The sequence below is a fragment of the Macrotis lagotis genome, chromosome 4 (assembly GCF_037893015.1).
Source record: "Macrotis lagotis isolate mMagLag1 chromosome 4, bilby.v1.9.chrom.fasta, whole genome shotgun sequence".
Lineage (NCBI taxonomy): Eukaryota > Metazoa > Chordata > Mammalia > Peramelemorphia > Peramelidae > Macrotis > Macrotis lagotis.
Window position 1 is genome coordinate 278215275 of NC_133661.1, and position 16647 is coordinate 278231921.

At 43.4% G+C, this 16647-nt stretch overlaps 2 protein-coding genes across 14 annotated transcripts in view; one reads left to right on the forward strand and one right to left on the reverse strand.

Moving 5' to 3' along the window:
* SPTB (spectrin beta, erythrocytic) overlaps positions 1–5831 on the forward strand; it is a 183129-nt gene extending 177298 nt beyond the window's left edge. For 3 of the 4 annotated variants that reach the window (XM_074236122.1, XM_074236123.1, XM_074236124.1), the window contains exons 35-37: positions 42–215; positions 901–943; positions 1349–5831. In XM_074236122.1, coding sequence (XP_074092223.1) covers positions 42–215; positions 901–943; positions 1349–1516 — 385 coding nt within the window. In that variant the 3' untranslated portion in view covers positions 1517–5831. The remainder of the gene's footprint in view (positions 1–41; positions 216–900; positions 944–1348) is intronic. The other variant, XM_074236125.1, reaches the window with a different exon arrangement.
* PLEKHG3 (pleckstrin homology and RhoGEF domain containing G3) overlaps positions 2874–16647 on the reverse strand; it is a 59856-nt gene continuing 46082 nt past the window's right edge. For 2 of the 10 annotated variants that reach the window (XM_074236127.1, XM_074236126.1), the window contains 6 exons: positions 15481–15657; positions 14790–14872; positions 14040–14366; positions 13347–13460; positions 11133–12498; positions 2874–10646 (listed from right to left, as the gene is read on the reverse strand). In XM_074236127.1, coding sequence (XP_074092228.1) covers positions 9865–10646; positions 11133–12498; positions 13347–13460; positions 14040–14366; positions 14790–14872; positions 15481–15657 — 2849 coding nt within the window. In that variant the 3' untranslated portion in view covers positions 2874–9864. The remainder of the gene's footprint in view (positions 10647–11132; positions 12499–13346; positions 13461–14039; positions 14367–14789; positions 14873–15480; positions 15658–16647) is intronic. The other 8 variants (XM_074236132.1, XM_074236130.1, XM_074236131.1 and 5 more) reach the window with 8 other exon arrangements.

A 16647-nucleotide genomic window follows, 5' to 3' on the forward strand; every position in this document is an offset into this window, starting at 1 on the left:
GGCCTAGGAATGATGAGAAATTTTACTCTTCTCGTTTTCAGGTCCTGGAACAATCTATACTGTGTGCTCAGAAATAATGAGTTGACATTCTACAAGGATGCTAAGAATTTGGCCATGGGGGTGCCATACCATGGGGAAGAGCCTTTGGGTCTGAGGCATGCCATTTGTGAAGTTGCTGCTGACTATAAGAAGAAGAAGCATGTCTTCAAGTTGAGGTGAAGTTATATGGGAAGCTGGGACAGGGACCATCCATTCTTCTACTCTGAGCATCAAGAATTTAGAACATCTCTTCAAAGTAGTGTGACATTCATATGGATAGAAGCAGTTGGTAAATTAAACAAAGTGCTAGCTGAAAGGGACATGGCCACATGTGAGGACCCTTATCTAGGGCCAAAGAGCATAGAGTTTATCTGCGCTCTCAGCTCCTTCTAGAACAATGGGGAGGGGAATTAAGTCAACCCTTATTCCCCAAGAAGCCTGCCCCCTCCCACCACGACTTCTAAGGAGACTAAGTAATACTGTGAAATTTGGACTGGGTTCATGACTTCTTGGAGTAATTGACTCCCATTCAGATTCAGCCAGGCAGATGTTGGAACCTCCAAGGAGGGCTTTAGTTTACTTTTAGTTAAGTCTGATGAGACCTCAAATTTCCTAACTTGAACTGTAGTCTACTCAAGGATGGAATAGTATCAAGATCAGCCCAATACTCAAAGATCCCTCAAAATTCAAAAGGTCCTAGGGTCAAATGGTTCTGTATTATACTTTGGCCAGAGATAGGAGCTGTTGAGGGGTGGAAAATGGGGTTACAGAATTCTTAAAAAATATGAATTAGCTTCTTGCTTAATCTCTGTTGGGGCTTAAAGGGGTCACCACAGAACAAGAAACTCTTTCTTATTCCAGGTTGAGTAATGGCAGTGAATGGCTTTTCCATGGCAAGGATGAGGTAAGTTCAGAATAGAAAAAGCACAGATATTTCCAGAGAAGGTAGCATTATGCAGGACCCCATGGGTGGGAGGCAAGGTGGAGGAATATGTGGTCAAACTCCTTTAAGAAGAGGGGCAGGTTATGCTTGTCCTTCTTAGAACACATCTGGTCTTATCTTAGCCCAAACATCCTATGGAATACACAATAGACTTTTGTCTTCAGGCAATTTTGTATGTACATTTCATATACATGTTTACACATATATTCAAATAATCATAGTGATGACTGGGTCTGTGATCAATGCAGCTGAAAGTAATGATTCATAACATACCCTCTTTCCAAGATGTAGTGGATACTTAACTCCTGCTCCCTCCCTCACTCATCTCTCCCTTTTTTTCCCCTTTTTTCTTCTCCTCTTACACAGGAAGAGATGCTTTCTTGGCTTCAGGGTGTGAGCACAGCTATCACCGAGTCCCAAAGCATTCAAGTTAAGGCTCAGAGCCTCCCTCTCCCCTCCATCGCCAGCACAGACACCAGCTTCGGAAAGAAAGACAAGGAGAAAAGATTTAGCTTCTTCCCCAAAAAGAAATAGTTCCTTCCTCTGCTCCTTCATGGGATGGGGGCAGGTGAAAGAGAGGTGAAAGGTCTGCCTTGGACCCTCACTCCACTGGACAACATTGATTCTGCTCAGGATGTTCAATGCATAGGCCCCCAGCCCAGGCCAACCATCATTCCCTTCCTCAGCCCTTCACCCCACACTGTCCAGGCAGGATGCTTTTACCTTACAGCTTACCTCAGGCACAACCCACTGACCACTACCCAGCCAATCCCTTCTTCCCCTTCCCCATACTTCCCCCTAGCCTCATAGACCCAGCCTTTGTCTGTAGCCCACTCCATCCCTATGTGCTCATAGGGTATAAGGATCAGACTCGGCCCAGGTCTGGGGAAAAAGTTGGACTGAATCAGAACCATCTGGAGGGTAACTTCCATTCCCTTTCAGCACTAACACTGAATTACACAAGGAGCTTTCATCTCATCCCATGCCAAGGCCTTAAGGTATGGCTGACTTTTGAGGGCATTACACTGGGGACTCCCTGACCACTATCACTTTCCCCCTCTTCCAATTTAGGATGGGCCTACTTTCCACTTTTCTCAATATCACTGCCCTGTCCAGCTTGGAAAATCATTGAGGTAGGAGTTTCTTTGATTTGAGACATGCCCATAGAGTGTAAAGGGATCCTGTGTAGACACCATTCTCTTTCCAGGTTTCTGCCAATTAAGGAGGAAGTCCTTTTCTACATATTAATCAGACACCTATATATCCTGTGTCCTTGAGCTGTGTATAGATTCACCAGTCCCACCCTCTCCCCTAGGATGAAAGCCCTTTTATTAGACTTCACACATGACTTCTTCCTCTTTGCATCCAAGCAACCTTTGGTTTTGACTGCTTTCTCACACTCATTCACCCTTTCAATGGGGTGGCCTTAGGAGAAGAGAAGAGACAAGCTGCCCAGCTCCTACACAGTCAGGAGCCTCTCTGTCCCTGTATAAGCACCCTGTAGCTAAGGACATCCGGAATCTTAGCATTCGGACAGTGGGTGACAGGCTAAAGAATGAATACAGAACCATGGATTACTGTGCAGTTCCCCAGGCTTTCCCAAGAAATGGAACTTTAATTTCCAATGCCATACACTTCTAACTTCCCAATGCTATTACTCCTTACTCCTAAGGCCAGTCTCCTGGGAGTCCTTTGTGTATATTGCCAGCAATTTGCCTAAATCATTATTACTTGGGTGATAGGAAGAGGGGACCAAGAGAGCTCTTTAAAAATGGTTAGAGCTCCTGACTCCCAAGCCCTGAGAGAAGAGACTGATATATATACATATATATATATATATATATATATATGTATATATATATATATATATATATATATAAAATCAGATTCAGGACCTTTTTTCCTTCCTTGCTGGTCTGTGGCACTTGAGGGAGTAACAGTGCAGGTTTTCCACACTCCAGAAGGACAGCAGCTAAGGGGATCTTGAGAATAATGCTCCAAAGCTGAAGAACCCATTACACTCTGTCTTCCTTTCCAGTTGGTACCCTTAAAGGGTACCAGATTAGGAGAAAGCCCAGAGTTATCTCACTCCACTGAGACAGAGGTTGCCTGGGGAATGAAGGGTGTCCCTAACCATGAGAAGCAAGTAGTCAATACATGTAGGTAGAATACCACCTCATTCTAGAACTGGAGCCTGTTCAGATGTGACCACACAGTAATGGTGTGTTCATCTATCCTTGGGGTTTCAAAGAGGAATATCTTTGAGAAGGGCAAGGCCTTGTGTCCTAAAGGGGGTAGATAGCTGCAGAGATCCACTCCCCCCCTCTGCTCACAGATAAACTTGAGATCTGTACATCCAGGACCAGGGCCATCCCCAGAGGTCAGAGACTATATTTTACAAGTCTTCTCTTCCAATGCTCCAGTCTGAGAGTAACATGAACTCAAGTGATGTCTTTGTCAGGAAGGATGGGGCCAGTGATGAGGCGGAGGTTGGAGACTCCAGGAACAAGCAAAAGTAGACATGACATTTCCCCAAGGGGAAAGAGTAAATGGATTAAGGACCAGAACTTTCAAGAGGAAGGTATCTTCATTCTCACAGGTCCAATGAAAGGATCTGCAGTCTATCTCTATGTCTTACAGAAGAAAGGGAACTGAAGTAACTTGAAATTCCTTTTGAAAAGGTCAGGGCTTTGCTGGGGCAGCACTGTGGATAAATATTGAGCAACAACAGCTCAAGCTGTATCTACTGGTAGCCAGAAGCCTATAGAGGCATCCATTTGGCCCACACCTCCCAAGTTCTCCCTTCTCATATTAACCCCTAGCTATTGATGATTGAAGAAAGTCATATAGGAAGACTGTATGGTTTTTGTCCTTTTGTCTGGCATTACCTCAAGGCAGATTTCATGTGTGGAACATGCTATATTGAACAAAGATCATGGGAAGTTGTTTGATAGAGCCTAGCTTTCCCATAGTGAGTCTTAACATTTCAGGAACTATGAATCTTCTTTGGGTCCTAGATCCATGACATAACCTTTAGTTGATATCAGATCTCTTACCTAATTCCAACTCTCTGTAGGCCACTCTAGTACTGTAGCATTCCACTGCATTCAGGTAACTATGAAGTGGAAGGGTAACTGCTTGTGCCCTCCCCTGCACCCCCTACCCCCAAAATAGGTGAAGCAGCATTTGGCATCTACAAAAACTGACCCTAATTTAAGAGAGCAGCTTTCCGTGACATCTCTGTGGGGGGAATTCTTAAGGTGTTACCTGAGATGGAGAGAATGTCATATTATTTTCCCCATCCCATGCTAGTCTAAACAAAGGGCACATTCAGAAGAGAGAAATATCCCACCCCACATCCCTGGGAGAGTTCATAAGGACAGCCCCTTCACTTAATGGAAATACTGTCTTTTGATCCTTTCTATCTCTATCATCCTGACCACCACCTAGGGCAGGAGACAGAACTAGGCTGAAACTGCAGGAAAATTTACTCATGGGCTGTCATGCATGAGAACTGAGCTCCAGGGGAGCTCCAGTTTTTTCCTTATATTTTCTACTTTATAGTCTTTTTCTTTCATTCTTTTCCTGTATCAAGTTCACACCCTGTCCCTACTAGCCCAACATGCTTTTCTTCTCTCCAAAATGGTTTTCTGAGGGAGTGGCTCAGTTGATTCTCATTTACCCACTTATCCCTTGTTCCCCTCATCTAGATGTTGGCTCTGGGCTGGACCAGTGTGCTGCAGGACAGGGCCTCCAATTCCCTATTTGATATTCTTATCAAAAGAGGTCTGTGATGAAGTTGATACTAGGTTCAAGAATTCCTGGAAAAGATTACAGGAACAAGGAAGAGAAGGGAAATTATGTCAGCTCATCATACAACTTTATACCATGGACAAGAGAACTCAGGGAGGGTGGGAGTAGCTTGAGGGGGAGCCCTGAGAATAACAGAGTCCAGTGAGCACAGACCCTCCACCCAGTTGGGCGCTGAATACCATTTGCTCAAATGTGCTTCCACTATCCAGAGAGGAAAATCAAACCCAAGTTTTTGCTTGGGAAGAGCTTCCCAACTCATTTAATAGTTTTTCTAATAAACTAATAACTCCCTGAACTCTATTGTTTCACGTGCTTGAATGCTGCCCTTTTGATTTGGGAAAAGGAATTGGTCAGGTATGAGAGTCAAGTCAGTCAGTAAGAAGGAAAAATTCAACGTTCTGTACTGCAACTGATGGAGTCTGAAAGGTAGTGGTGGCAATATCAAAGGCCTCTAAACTAATGGAAGCTCAATAATAAATGCAGGGGTAAGTACTCCTTCTCTCTTCTCCCCTCCCAACAGGTTAGACACATTCTAATCCTGTGGTGCTTCCTGAGGCAAGTTAAAAAATTTTCATATAGGGGAATGACAAATGACTTAGCATCAGAGGTTATGTGGAGCCCACATTTCCAGGAGGTTCTCCTAATGGTCAGGTCTTTCTCTAGTAATACAGTGTATCCTCAATGTCATGGGGGAAACTGAAAGGAAGAGCTGACCTCTGGGCAGCTAAAGTAAGGTGTCAAGCCCACCTATAGTTAATATCCTTTATCCACAGGAGAGCCTCTCAGAGTTTTATCCAGATTCAATTCACTCTTCTTTCTTTGAACAGTTTTAACATTACTTGTTTATCTGGATTCTAAGGCTACATCAAATTAGCAATAAATTAGAAACCAGGAGAAGGGCTGCTGTAATGAGATGATTAAGAACAGTGAGAAGAAAAAACTGACAGACTGCTGACAAATAGAGAAGATACATTTTTTTTTTTGAAAACACTTATAGCAATCTGAAGTCATTCAGTATGGAAAAGACATCCCTGTACAGTTGGTTCAAAGAGCACCTACAGTATTAAATAGTACAATAATTAGTGTTCATGATGGTGATCCTCAATTATTCAGAAAAATTATGTTCAGTGTACTGTGAAGTAGGCATACAATTTTGAAAAATTTCTACTCAAAATTATCCAAATCAAAAAAAAATTTGATCTTTAAAAACATTTTTAGCTAATTAGAAAGTTCTTCAAATAACTCATTCCCTAAGGGAAAGCCTTACTAGAAGGCCAAGTTTCACTCTGAAGATGGGGATGACATTGGAACTGGTGCTCCTGGATTCTTGATATATCGATATTACATACATACATGATATATCGATAAAACACAAGTTCTGAAAGATGTTACCCAGTAGGAAAAGTTTTATGGGAAAGGCCTTACTCTACACCCTTATTATGACTGCAACCTCAAATCACCCAGTTTTTTCACCTGCTTCCTATATCCACAGATGCTTTGCATCAGGGAAAATTAGACAAGGTGAGGCTGGTTTGTGGTTGAGGGAAATATGCATGTGTTTATCAGGAAGGCAACACTTTGGAGACACAAAGGATTTAAGACTGCAAAAAGCCTTGGAGAGCACCTCATTTAATCTCATTTTACTAGAGGATACATAAGGGGAGCCAGGTTCAGAAAACCTGAACCCAGACATGACTTATAATCCAGTCCTTTCCCACTACACAATACTGATAACTGCTGTCCTTTCCTCTCTATGCCACTGGTACCCTAGTCCAGGTCTCATGTCACTCTGATCTAGGTAATAATAATAGTATTATAGTATGTACATGGCTCTTTGACATTTTTAATGTATTTTATCTTCATAACTAAGAAGTAGGTGTGATTATCATCCCTATTTTATAGATGAGGAAACTATATTTTATAGATGAGGAAAACTAATCCAGACCTGTACCTCTTCCAAGCTCCATCATACAGTTCCTACACCAAAGGGAAAGAGCATGGAGTTGATAAGAACTGGAGTTCAGATCCTACTGATACCATCTCTGTTCATAAATATTGTTCATAAATATCTGAGATTGGAACAGCAGTTAGAATCTGAACTTGGGTCTTCTTGACTCCAACTTCAAAGCTGTATCTGATGCATCACCTAACTGCCTTACCACCCTAAGCAATTTTGCCATAAAACCTCCCTATTCAAAAATCTGTATTTCCCATTCTTTGTAGGAAAAGGTCCAAACTTTTCTGTCCTCTCTATCTTGCTCCCTCCCTATCTATCCAATTTATCTCCCATACTATCATATACAAATGCTTTCCTCATTATTTCCTCAAATAGCTAAAGCTCTCCAGTTTCCAAACACACAAATTACCTTCATTCTTTTTTGGGGGGGGGTTACAAGCCAATGGGGTTAAGTGACTTGCTCAAGGTCACACAGCTAGGTAATTATATGTCTGAGGTCTGCTTTGAACTCAGGTCCTGTATTCTATCCACTGTACCACCTACCTGCCCCATCTTCATTTTTAATTCCATTCAGTTTCACCTCGAAGACCTTGCTCCAGTAATCACTTATCAATCTTTCCTCCAATGTCACTTTTCACCTGCCTATATATCTCCTCCAGTGTAAAAAAGGTTTCCTTTTTTTTGTCTTTAAACAACTTTAGCTACTTCTACTCTTATCTCTTTCCTTCCTTTTATGGCCAAATTTCTTGGAAAAGCATCTCTTCCTAATATACTTATTTTCTTAACATACACACACTTTAATCCCAAACCACAGTCAAATAAGTCTTCTTGTTCCACCACTCATCTGAAACTGTTCTTTCACATATCACCAAGGAACTCTTCTCTTGGTTTCAGAGATGCCGTCTGCTACTTGTTCTATTTAACCACTCCTTCAATGTCTCTTATGCTAGTTCATTCCCCCTCTCCCCTCCCTTAAGATGATTTATCCCCCAAGACTTTGTTTTCACTCCTCATATTCCTTTTATGATGTTGTGACATTGTCACTCAATCTTATGGTCTCACTTCTAATCCAGACCTGTACCTCTTCCAAGCTCCATTATACAGTTCCTACACCAAAGGGAAAGAGCATGGAGTTCATAAGAATTGGAGTTCAGATCCTACTTCTGATACCACCTCTGTAACTTTGGCATATCATTAATTTCCCTTAACTTCAATTATATCTTTAAAATAAGTGATCTCTAAAACTTTCTTCAATTCTAGACCTATGATCACCAGGTAGATGTGTTAATAGCCCCAAACACATGCACAAAAATTTTTCCCTCAAATCTCCAATTTCCCTAATTCCAGATGTGGAAGCACCATGAAAGATGAGTCTTCCAAGGAAAAAAAGCTTGGTATTTTCCCTCTCTCACTTTGCCACTACCAATCTACAAAAAGATCCTATTTATTCTATTTCTATGATTTTTTTGTAATCTTTTCTCTCTAGGACAGACCTATAATACCATACTCTTGAATTGCCTCTCAAATGGCACTCTCATCTCTTCCAGTTCACTCACATACTGCTTTCAGATTAATCTTTCTGAAGCATAGATATAGGCATGTCCCTTCCCTCCTTAAAATTCTTCAGCAATCTGAAGCCTTTCCTGTCTTCTCTCATGACTTTTCTTGCTACATATTCTCAATTGTCCCAGGCATTTACCCACTGTGATTCCTAATGCCTTGGCTTATGATCTCCCCATGCTCCTGTGTTTGAAATGTCAACTCCACTTGTCTTTTGATGTTCAATTCATATTGGCTGTTCTCCTGATCTCGTCACTAATCATTGTCTCACCTCCTTGCCCACATCTCACGTAGCACTTGATATCTTTCTTATCACTTGCATAACTATAAAATGATACACAGTATCTATTGGACCTCTCCCTACCAGCTATGACACTCATGAGGCAAGAATAATACTGACAATGTGAAAAGTGCCATTGGCTCACCAGGTTGGTGATGATGGAGGCAGGAAGCAGGGAAGGAAGGACCCAGAAGGGGAAAAGGTATTTGGCACCATAGATCCTCACCTATATGTTAAGACATCTTTTCACAGTAAACATTACACTACTTGTTTTCTCAAGGTTAGTTCTTATATGTTCTGCTTTCCCTGCAGAACTCTAAGTCCTAGTATCAGGGTGAGGGAGAAGGAAGGGGGACCCACTATGTGAACCCCATCTATTCATAGGGGAAACTGAGCTTAGGAGTAAAGTATTACAGAGAATAAATTCTCTTTTCATTTCAGTGCTCTCAGTTCTCCAGAACATTTCCTTCCCGAGAGAATAGAAGGGCATGGTCCCAAAGGTAAGGAAACACCAGCCTGAAGCAATAATTCCAATCTTTGACTGCCCTATCTTCTAATTCCTAACAATGAGGCAAGAGACAGAATTGGCTGCTCAGCAGTGGTTATTGCACCATTGGCAAGGGAGAAAATGGGTCTGAGTACCTGTACATTCTTTAAAAATAGGAAAGGGGAAGAAGGAAATAAACAAAAAAAACCATACATACAAACACACACACACACACACACACACCCCACAGACTGGAAAGTAATAAATAATTGTTCAAGTCCCAGACTTCTCTTTTCTGCTTGAATTGTTGGAATGGGAACATTTAATAAAGGAAATCTTCTCACATTTTTCTTCTGAGTATGCTCTTCAGCCTGGCAAGATGCAAACCACTACCTGTGGGTACCACTCCCTAGAGAGAAGTAAGCTTAAATATTTGGTCTATTACCAAAAGAGAAAAACATAAAAGGGAAATAGCCCAAAAAGGCTGAAATACAGTCTGGTCCTACAATAGTCTCAATCCCCAGGGAGCTTTTGAGTCAGCAGCTCAAGGCAACAGGTCATAGTGTGTGCTAAAGGTGCCATCAGCACCAAGTGTCAACTTAGAGGAGGAAGGGAGGATACAACATCTAAAGATTTACTCCACACAGAATGATATCAGGCAAATTTGGGAAGTCAGGGCTTATGAGGAATTGGGATGCAGGTAGGGAAGTCTAAGAAGGTCCAGACACAGGAACAGCTGTTCCCTCATCCCAGCTGTTCCCTTTCTCTTTTCCAAGAAACCAAATTCAACCATTTGAGTTCAAGATCTGAAATTTTTCCCTTAGGTTTCTCACTCGACCCTGTTGGCCCATATCAGCTATATCCCCTTGTCCTACTTGAGGGTCCTGGTCCCCCTCTTCTTGCCTCTCTTCTGATTCTTGGTGAGCTTTGCATTGTTTAACCACTGCTTTCAAGTAGATTTTTTCTTGGGAGGTGGGTGACTGGATTTGTGTGAAGTTGTCTTGTTCTTCCTCACCTACCAGTGGTTGGGGTGGTCCCTTCTCCAAGATAATGACTCGTCGGTTATTCTCCAAGGTCAAGTCAGCTGTGAGGTACAAGGCTTCATCTACATCCCGTCCTGTGGTTTGGGAGGAGCGAAGTAAAAATAGATCCTTACGAGGCTGAAGCTGGGTAATCTCTTGGGTTCCTCTGCCTGGTTTGGTGTTGAGACTGCAGCAGCGACTCACTTTCCCCACTGGGTGTGCCTCCATGATATTCTCTGGTACTGAGAGGCTCCGGTTGACAGGTTGACCATGGCGCTGACTTTGTCCAGCTTGCGTACCCTCATCGTGGAAAGCATACTTCGAACAGAGTTCACGAACATCTGGCCAGTGAAAAGTTTCTGTGTCAACAGGACTAAGGGGAGTGCGGTTAGATGTCCAGCCTCCAGGAGAGATGGCCTTTGAGCCAGCAGGACTGTAGAAGCATCGAGGTGACTTCTCCCTTGCTGAGGTGGACTTGGAGGGACCATGTTCTAAGTCCATTACTTGTTCATTATTTGAGAGGGACAGTAATGGTCTCACTTTACCTGTGGGGGAAAAGAATAGCAAAATGAGTCCCAAGAAAGATAAGGAGAAGTAGGAAAATTAGGTTTTCATTGCTAGCTATTAAGGAGATGATCTGATTGGTGGTTGTCAAAAACATGTTGACTAGTCGTTTTAATGTCTCATTTTGTTCTTGTTTTCATTCCCATATCATTTTTGACAGGGCAAAAGGAAGAGATCTAAGATGATAATGAATTGAGGAGAGGGGAAAAGAGAAATGCAATACAAAAAACTTTAGGAACTAAGTTGCTGTAAGAACTTTTTCCCAGAGATTATAAATATCATCCCCACCCCCACCCACCAATATCTCTTTATTCACTAGTTATGACCAGGGACTGCTGGTCCATATTACTGAGCAAATACTCATAATAACAAAACTTTTATATATAAAAGTTCATACTTTCAGGAGCCAACTGGCTCCCTATCAGCTGGCAGAAAAATGTCCCTCCTGTCAACACCCATTGCTGTACCTTTGCAAGGTAGCTCTCGGATCTCCTCCTGCAGGTGGGGCAAGGTCAGATTCTTTTCTTGCTCTGGATCCATCTTTTTTTGCTCTGACATTGTAGGCTTGTGGCTCTTGATCCTGAGACTGTACTGACGGGCTAGCTGGTAGACCTTGTTCTTGACACGTTCAGTCAACTCCCTGTCCATCATGTGGGAGAACTGCATGATGTGAGGGTGCAGGGGAGTTGATAGCTTTTCATCTTTGTCACTCAACTCCTTTACTAGCTCCTTTAGCTCCCTGGCCAGCTGGGCACGGCTCTGGACCTCTAGGGAGGACCCAACTGCCTCCTCACTGATAGCACTCAGCTCATGCTCCTCCAGAATGAATAGCGGCTCATGCAAGTCAAAACCATTCTCTTGGCTCAGGCCTGATTCTATCTTGTTCCTCGTGACTGGGCTCTTACAGATATCCCCAGAGGACTCCATTCCTTCCCACATCTTCACTACTTCTGCTGATGGGCGAAATTCAACATCAGTGATGGGGGGAGGATTCCTGGAACTAGCCTGGCCTGGCCCAGTGAGATCAAAAAGAGTCCAAGAGGCAGGTCGGGAACTTTCTAGTCTTTTGCGCCCAGGGATCACTGGTTTAGGTTCTTGCCTGGGAAGGCTATTGAATCTGAACACAGAGTTTCTTACCAAGCCCTTAGGAATATAGGAAAGACTCTCCCGGCGCCGAATACTAAAGCCTGCATCATGATGTTCTGCATTCTCATAGTAACTCTTGATCTTGTCAAGTAACAGTCGGTCTCGAGTCGAAAGCATATCCTCCTTCTTGTTAAGCAACCTTTCAGATTCTACTGAGCAGCTAGGGCTTGAAGGTACAGTCCCATTGAGGGTAGAGCTGGTTTCTGAGGCCACTCCAGCATTAGGGTCTGCTTCTAGGGGCAACAAGGAGCTGAATGAGTCTATGGTGCTGCAGTAGGTGGCTGACCCCTTCTCAATACCATCAAGACTCCGGACACTGCTACTCCGACTGACCAGTCTAGGAGTCAACAAACCACTGGCTTTGCCATCCTCCAGAGCCAGGCTATTGCGGCGGGAGTAGGTGCTGACAAACCTTTCAGCAATGATGCTAGCCTGGTCCAGTACAGATGTTGGCAGAATACTGTCTGGCACTGACACTGTCACTTCCTCCTCTTCCTCACTGCTGAGGTTTTTAAGATCCTCTGGACTCTCAGCAACTGCATGGTCAACGATTTTGACTGGATGGTCAGGCCGTAGCACCTCTTGATGGTGCTGTTTCAGGATGCAAGACTGCATCACTTCTCCGCTATGACCTTCTATGACTGGAAACAGCCCTTGCCTGACTTCAGGCTCTGTATCAGGTTCAGCCTGAAACACGCAATTACAAAATTATAAAAGCTCTTTTTCAGAGAACACCCAGGGAAAAATAACCTGGCTTCCTGACAGCCCAGCAACAGACCTTACTTAGAGCAAATGACAGGGAAAAGGGGCTGGGTGAGATAGACACGAGTAACAGCTAGGAGCCTGAACATGTTTCCAAACTTCCTGGAAAAACTATTAAATGGGAAAGTGAGGGCCGTAAATGGCATTCCACCCTCATCTATTAGTCTCAACATGCAGTAGGTAACTCCAGTTCTAATCTCCAGGCTAAAGCCTTGATAGTCTTGCAGTAGAAGGTGAGGGGATTTCCTAGTCAATTTTTAAGGCTTTTCATTCATTCATGGTTCACTAAAGCCTTCACCAATATGCATTTTTACTACTGGGGTTTTGTAGATTTGGGGCTTGGAACAGGGACTCAACTGCTACTCAAAGCTGTGGAGGGGATACAAAAAGTTTCATCAACCTCCTCTGTGGCTCCAAAATAGTAACAAAGTCCCACACTTAGAGTCCTATCAAATGTATAAGTTGGAGATTTGGCAACAACCTCTGAGCATCCATTCCTTCTGAGTGGACAAGGGGTAAGAGGTCAACCTGTATTCATAAAAATCATCTGAGCAGTGTCTTGCAGACCACACATTTAATACATATTTGTTGAATTGAAATAAAAAAGCTGGGGAGCCTCAATAATTTTCCAAGGTTGATGAAGCCTCAAGGATGAGGATGAAAAGATACTGTGCTTCCTAGTGATTGCAACTCCAAGGAGTCCGAGGTACATTTCTGACAATACAGTACCCCCCTTAAGGGTCCAGCTTGCCCTTTGATCACCCAGTACTTACCTCTGGAAGGGAAGAGACAGACTCAAAGCTCTTGCACTTCTCAGGACTCATTAGAGACTGGCCACTGGGCCTTTTATAGCTTTTGGCTATTTCATATTCATCATGCCCTTTGACCTGTACCCAAAAGAGAAGAAATCAACACCCAGCCCTGGAAAACATGGAGAGAAATTAGAGACCCAACTTAGGTGGTTTTTGGGGGACCCTTATATCTGCAGGCACCTTTCTGAATTACTGAATGGCTGCTGGGCTAATCTGGAAATTTCAGCTTCAGGAATCGATTGTTCTAGAGTTGAACTAAACAAGAAAACCTGGAGACAAAAGTCAACAGAGCCCCTTTTTGCTCCAGAAAATTTGTCTTTTAAAATAAGAGAAAAGAAAATCAACCGTCTTAAGGTCATCCTGCAATCTGTATCTCCCTCTCTCCCCATTTCAACCCAGACCACCCCATTGCCTGTTAGTTTTGTTCACCAAATAGTGCATGAGGTTAACCCAGATGGCAAAGCAGAGCATGCTGGGGGCTCACCAGGGTAAAAGAGCTATTAAGGAGATGGATATACTGATTATTGAGATATAGAAAGAACCCAAGCTTAAGGGGGAGGGGAGAAAGGAAGGTGAAGGGTAGGAATTCTGAGCCAGACATTCACTGTGCACGGGGAACATGCAGAGGAAGGGAGATCAAAAAGACCACCTCACCATAGCGCCCCGGGAGAAAAGTAAAGCGTTGGCTCGATAGTGCCAGCAGTGGAGGGCAGCCAGCAGGGAGCTGGCAAAGTCGGCTACCTGCTCAGCTACCACCAGACTCTCCTCCTCCTCCTCCTCCTCCTCCTCCTCTGAACCTTGGGACTCAGCCCTGGCCCCCTTCTTGCTGCCAGTGCTCACAGCCAGATCCTCTGGAGAGGCCTTCTCAAGGACCTGCTCCTCCACCACTTCCTCCTGAGCAGCTCCTTCAGCTTCAGACTGCTGCTCCCCTGTAAGGGGCAGTTGCCCAAAGTCCAAGAGGGCTTCAGCGCTACCTGCATGCTGTTTAAGGTACAAACATGGCCTTCTTGTAACCTGGGAATCTCAACTACCTCCCAACCTTTCAACTTCTGATAGGTTCAAGCAAGTGGTAGTAACAGGTCTATTCCACTGTACCAACCAGGGACTCAATATAAGGCTGGGGATAGGTAGAGGAGAAACAGTTGAGAGAAACTGAGGCACAGGGTAGAGGCAACCTAGGAAAGATTTTTAGGAAGCATGTTACTTGGGAGCATTAGTCCCAAGCATAGCCTACAATGGCACGGCCTCAGGCGAGGACTGAGATAGGAAACAGAACAGAATCAGAGCATGGAAAATATTCCTCCCTGGTACAATTCATGGATAGGAGAAAACATGGTGGGAAAATAAAAGAAATGACAGCTTCATGGGAGAAGGGATTGACTCAGCTTGGATACCCTTACCCACCTGAAAACCACTTCCCTGTTCCATCCTGTATCCCATCTCCAGGCCGCTCACTGGTCTTACCTTAAGACCCGATGCCTTTGATGCTACCACCATCATCAGATCCCCATCACATGAAAAAAAGAGAATGTAAATCAAATAAATGACCTCCCTACAGAAGCCAGGAAGACTATAGCAACTGAGGGTATGATTTGGGTGCCATCTTTGGGATCCTTATTCCAACTTCTAGGATTTCTAAGAAACTATTGATAGGAAATAGGATCAAAGTGATAGGAATACAACTATATAGCTATATGCTATAGCCAGGCAGTTCAGGTTGGCCACTCTTCTCACCTCAAGGATTTGTCACATCAGGATCAAAGCATAAGCCACCCTGACTCCTCATTAATGAGGAAGTAAGGATAGTTCCTTGCTAACAACTCATTTGATTCATTACATAGATGAAATCCATAACTGGGAATCTGTTCAGGGTTACAGTGAAAAAGCAAAAACTAAAAGCTGAAAGCTTCTAACTCATAAACCTACCCTCTTATCAATCTATGCTCCTACTGGTCTGCTAGAGGATAATGATAGTATCTGTGCCTAATTCCCATTCATTGGTACTGTGTCTGGAGCAGAGGCTTCTCTACCTCCCTTCCTCCCGCCCCCCCCCCCCCATATCACCCCCAAGATCCCAGTAGGGATGAATACTCACCTTTGTCATTTAACTGCCTGAGAAGCTGTTTAGTTGGCTCTGGAGAGTTAAGTATATTTGGTAAAGTCAGCCATGACCCAAGGAAATGAATTCTGCCCGGTCTTAGCCCCAAGCTTACAATGCCACTAGGCCCTCTCAGCAACTTCGAGTCGACACCCTCCCTTTTCTCCCAGAATCCTTATTGGTTGAACAAGTTTTCCACAACAGCAAAACAAAAAAACAAACAAAAAAATTAGCTTCTGTAGAATTCTCAATCTATTCCTATAGAGTTCAGCAAAACAGGGTTCCAGACCCTTCGCCTTCTATATCTCATCTGGACATGTACTTATTGGAGAATAGGAAGGTCAGTCCTATAGATCACTGATTATGACTAGAAAAGTGGAGATCATGGTGAAACTTTCCCTACACAGTATACAGAAGGAATCTTTGGCACTCAGCTCAATTTTTAAAATGTTGATGCTGCTAGGGCAGCAGGAATAGAAACCAAGGTCCATTCCTCCCTAAGTGAACTGACTAGTTAGATAACTGTTCCAGCCAAATAAATTCCTCACTTTACCTCAAAATCACTACCTCCTTCAATTCCAGGGTCTATTTTAGTGAAAACTGTTAGTACAGTCCCATTTTCCACACCCCTAGCTCCCAGAACACCCGCCACAGAGCCCCAAGCTGGAGAGCAGAACTCGCACCGGACTTTCTGCAACCCTTAAGGTCCAGCATCATGGAGCTGTGCAGCCTGTTGGGGAGTATCTCCTGATTGTACTGAGGGTGACCAGGCTCTAGGGACAGGATAAAAAAATACATTAGGTGATTCCACCCCTTGCTGATTACTACAAATGCTTCCAGGACCAAAAAATGTTTGAATAATTTTTAAAAGGCATCTCCTCAAAGCCTGAATACCTTTTCTATGAAGCCAATAAAGGTTTAGTGAATTTAATGAAAAGAAACATAAGAATAAAATTAGTGGGAAGAGATGGTGTAGGATACGAATGTCATCCCTTGAAGAACAACTAGGTGATGCAGTGGATAGAGCACTGAACCTGGAGTCAGGAGAACCTGAGTTGAAATTTGGCCTCAGACACTTAATAATTACCTAGCTGTGTGACCTTAACCCCCTTGCATTGCAAAAACAAAACAAAACAAAAAATGTCTTCCCTTGAACTTCAAGGA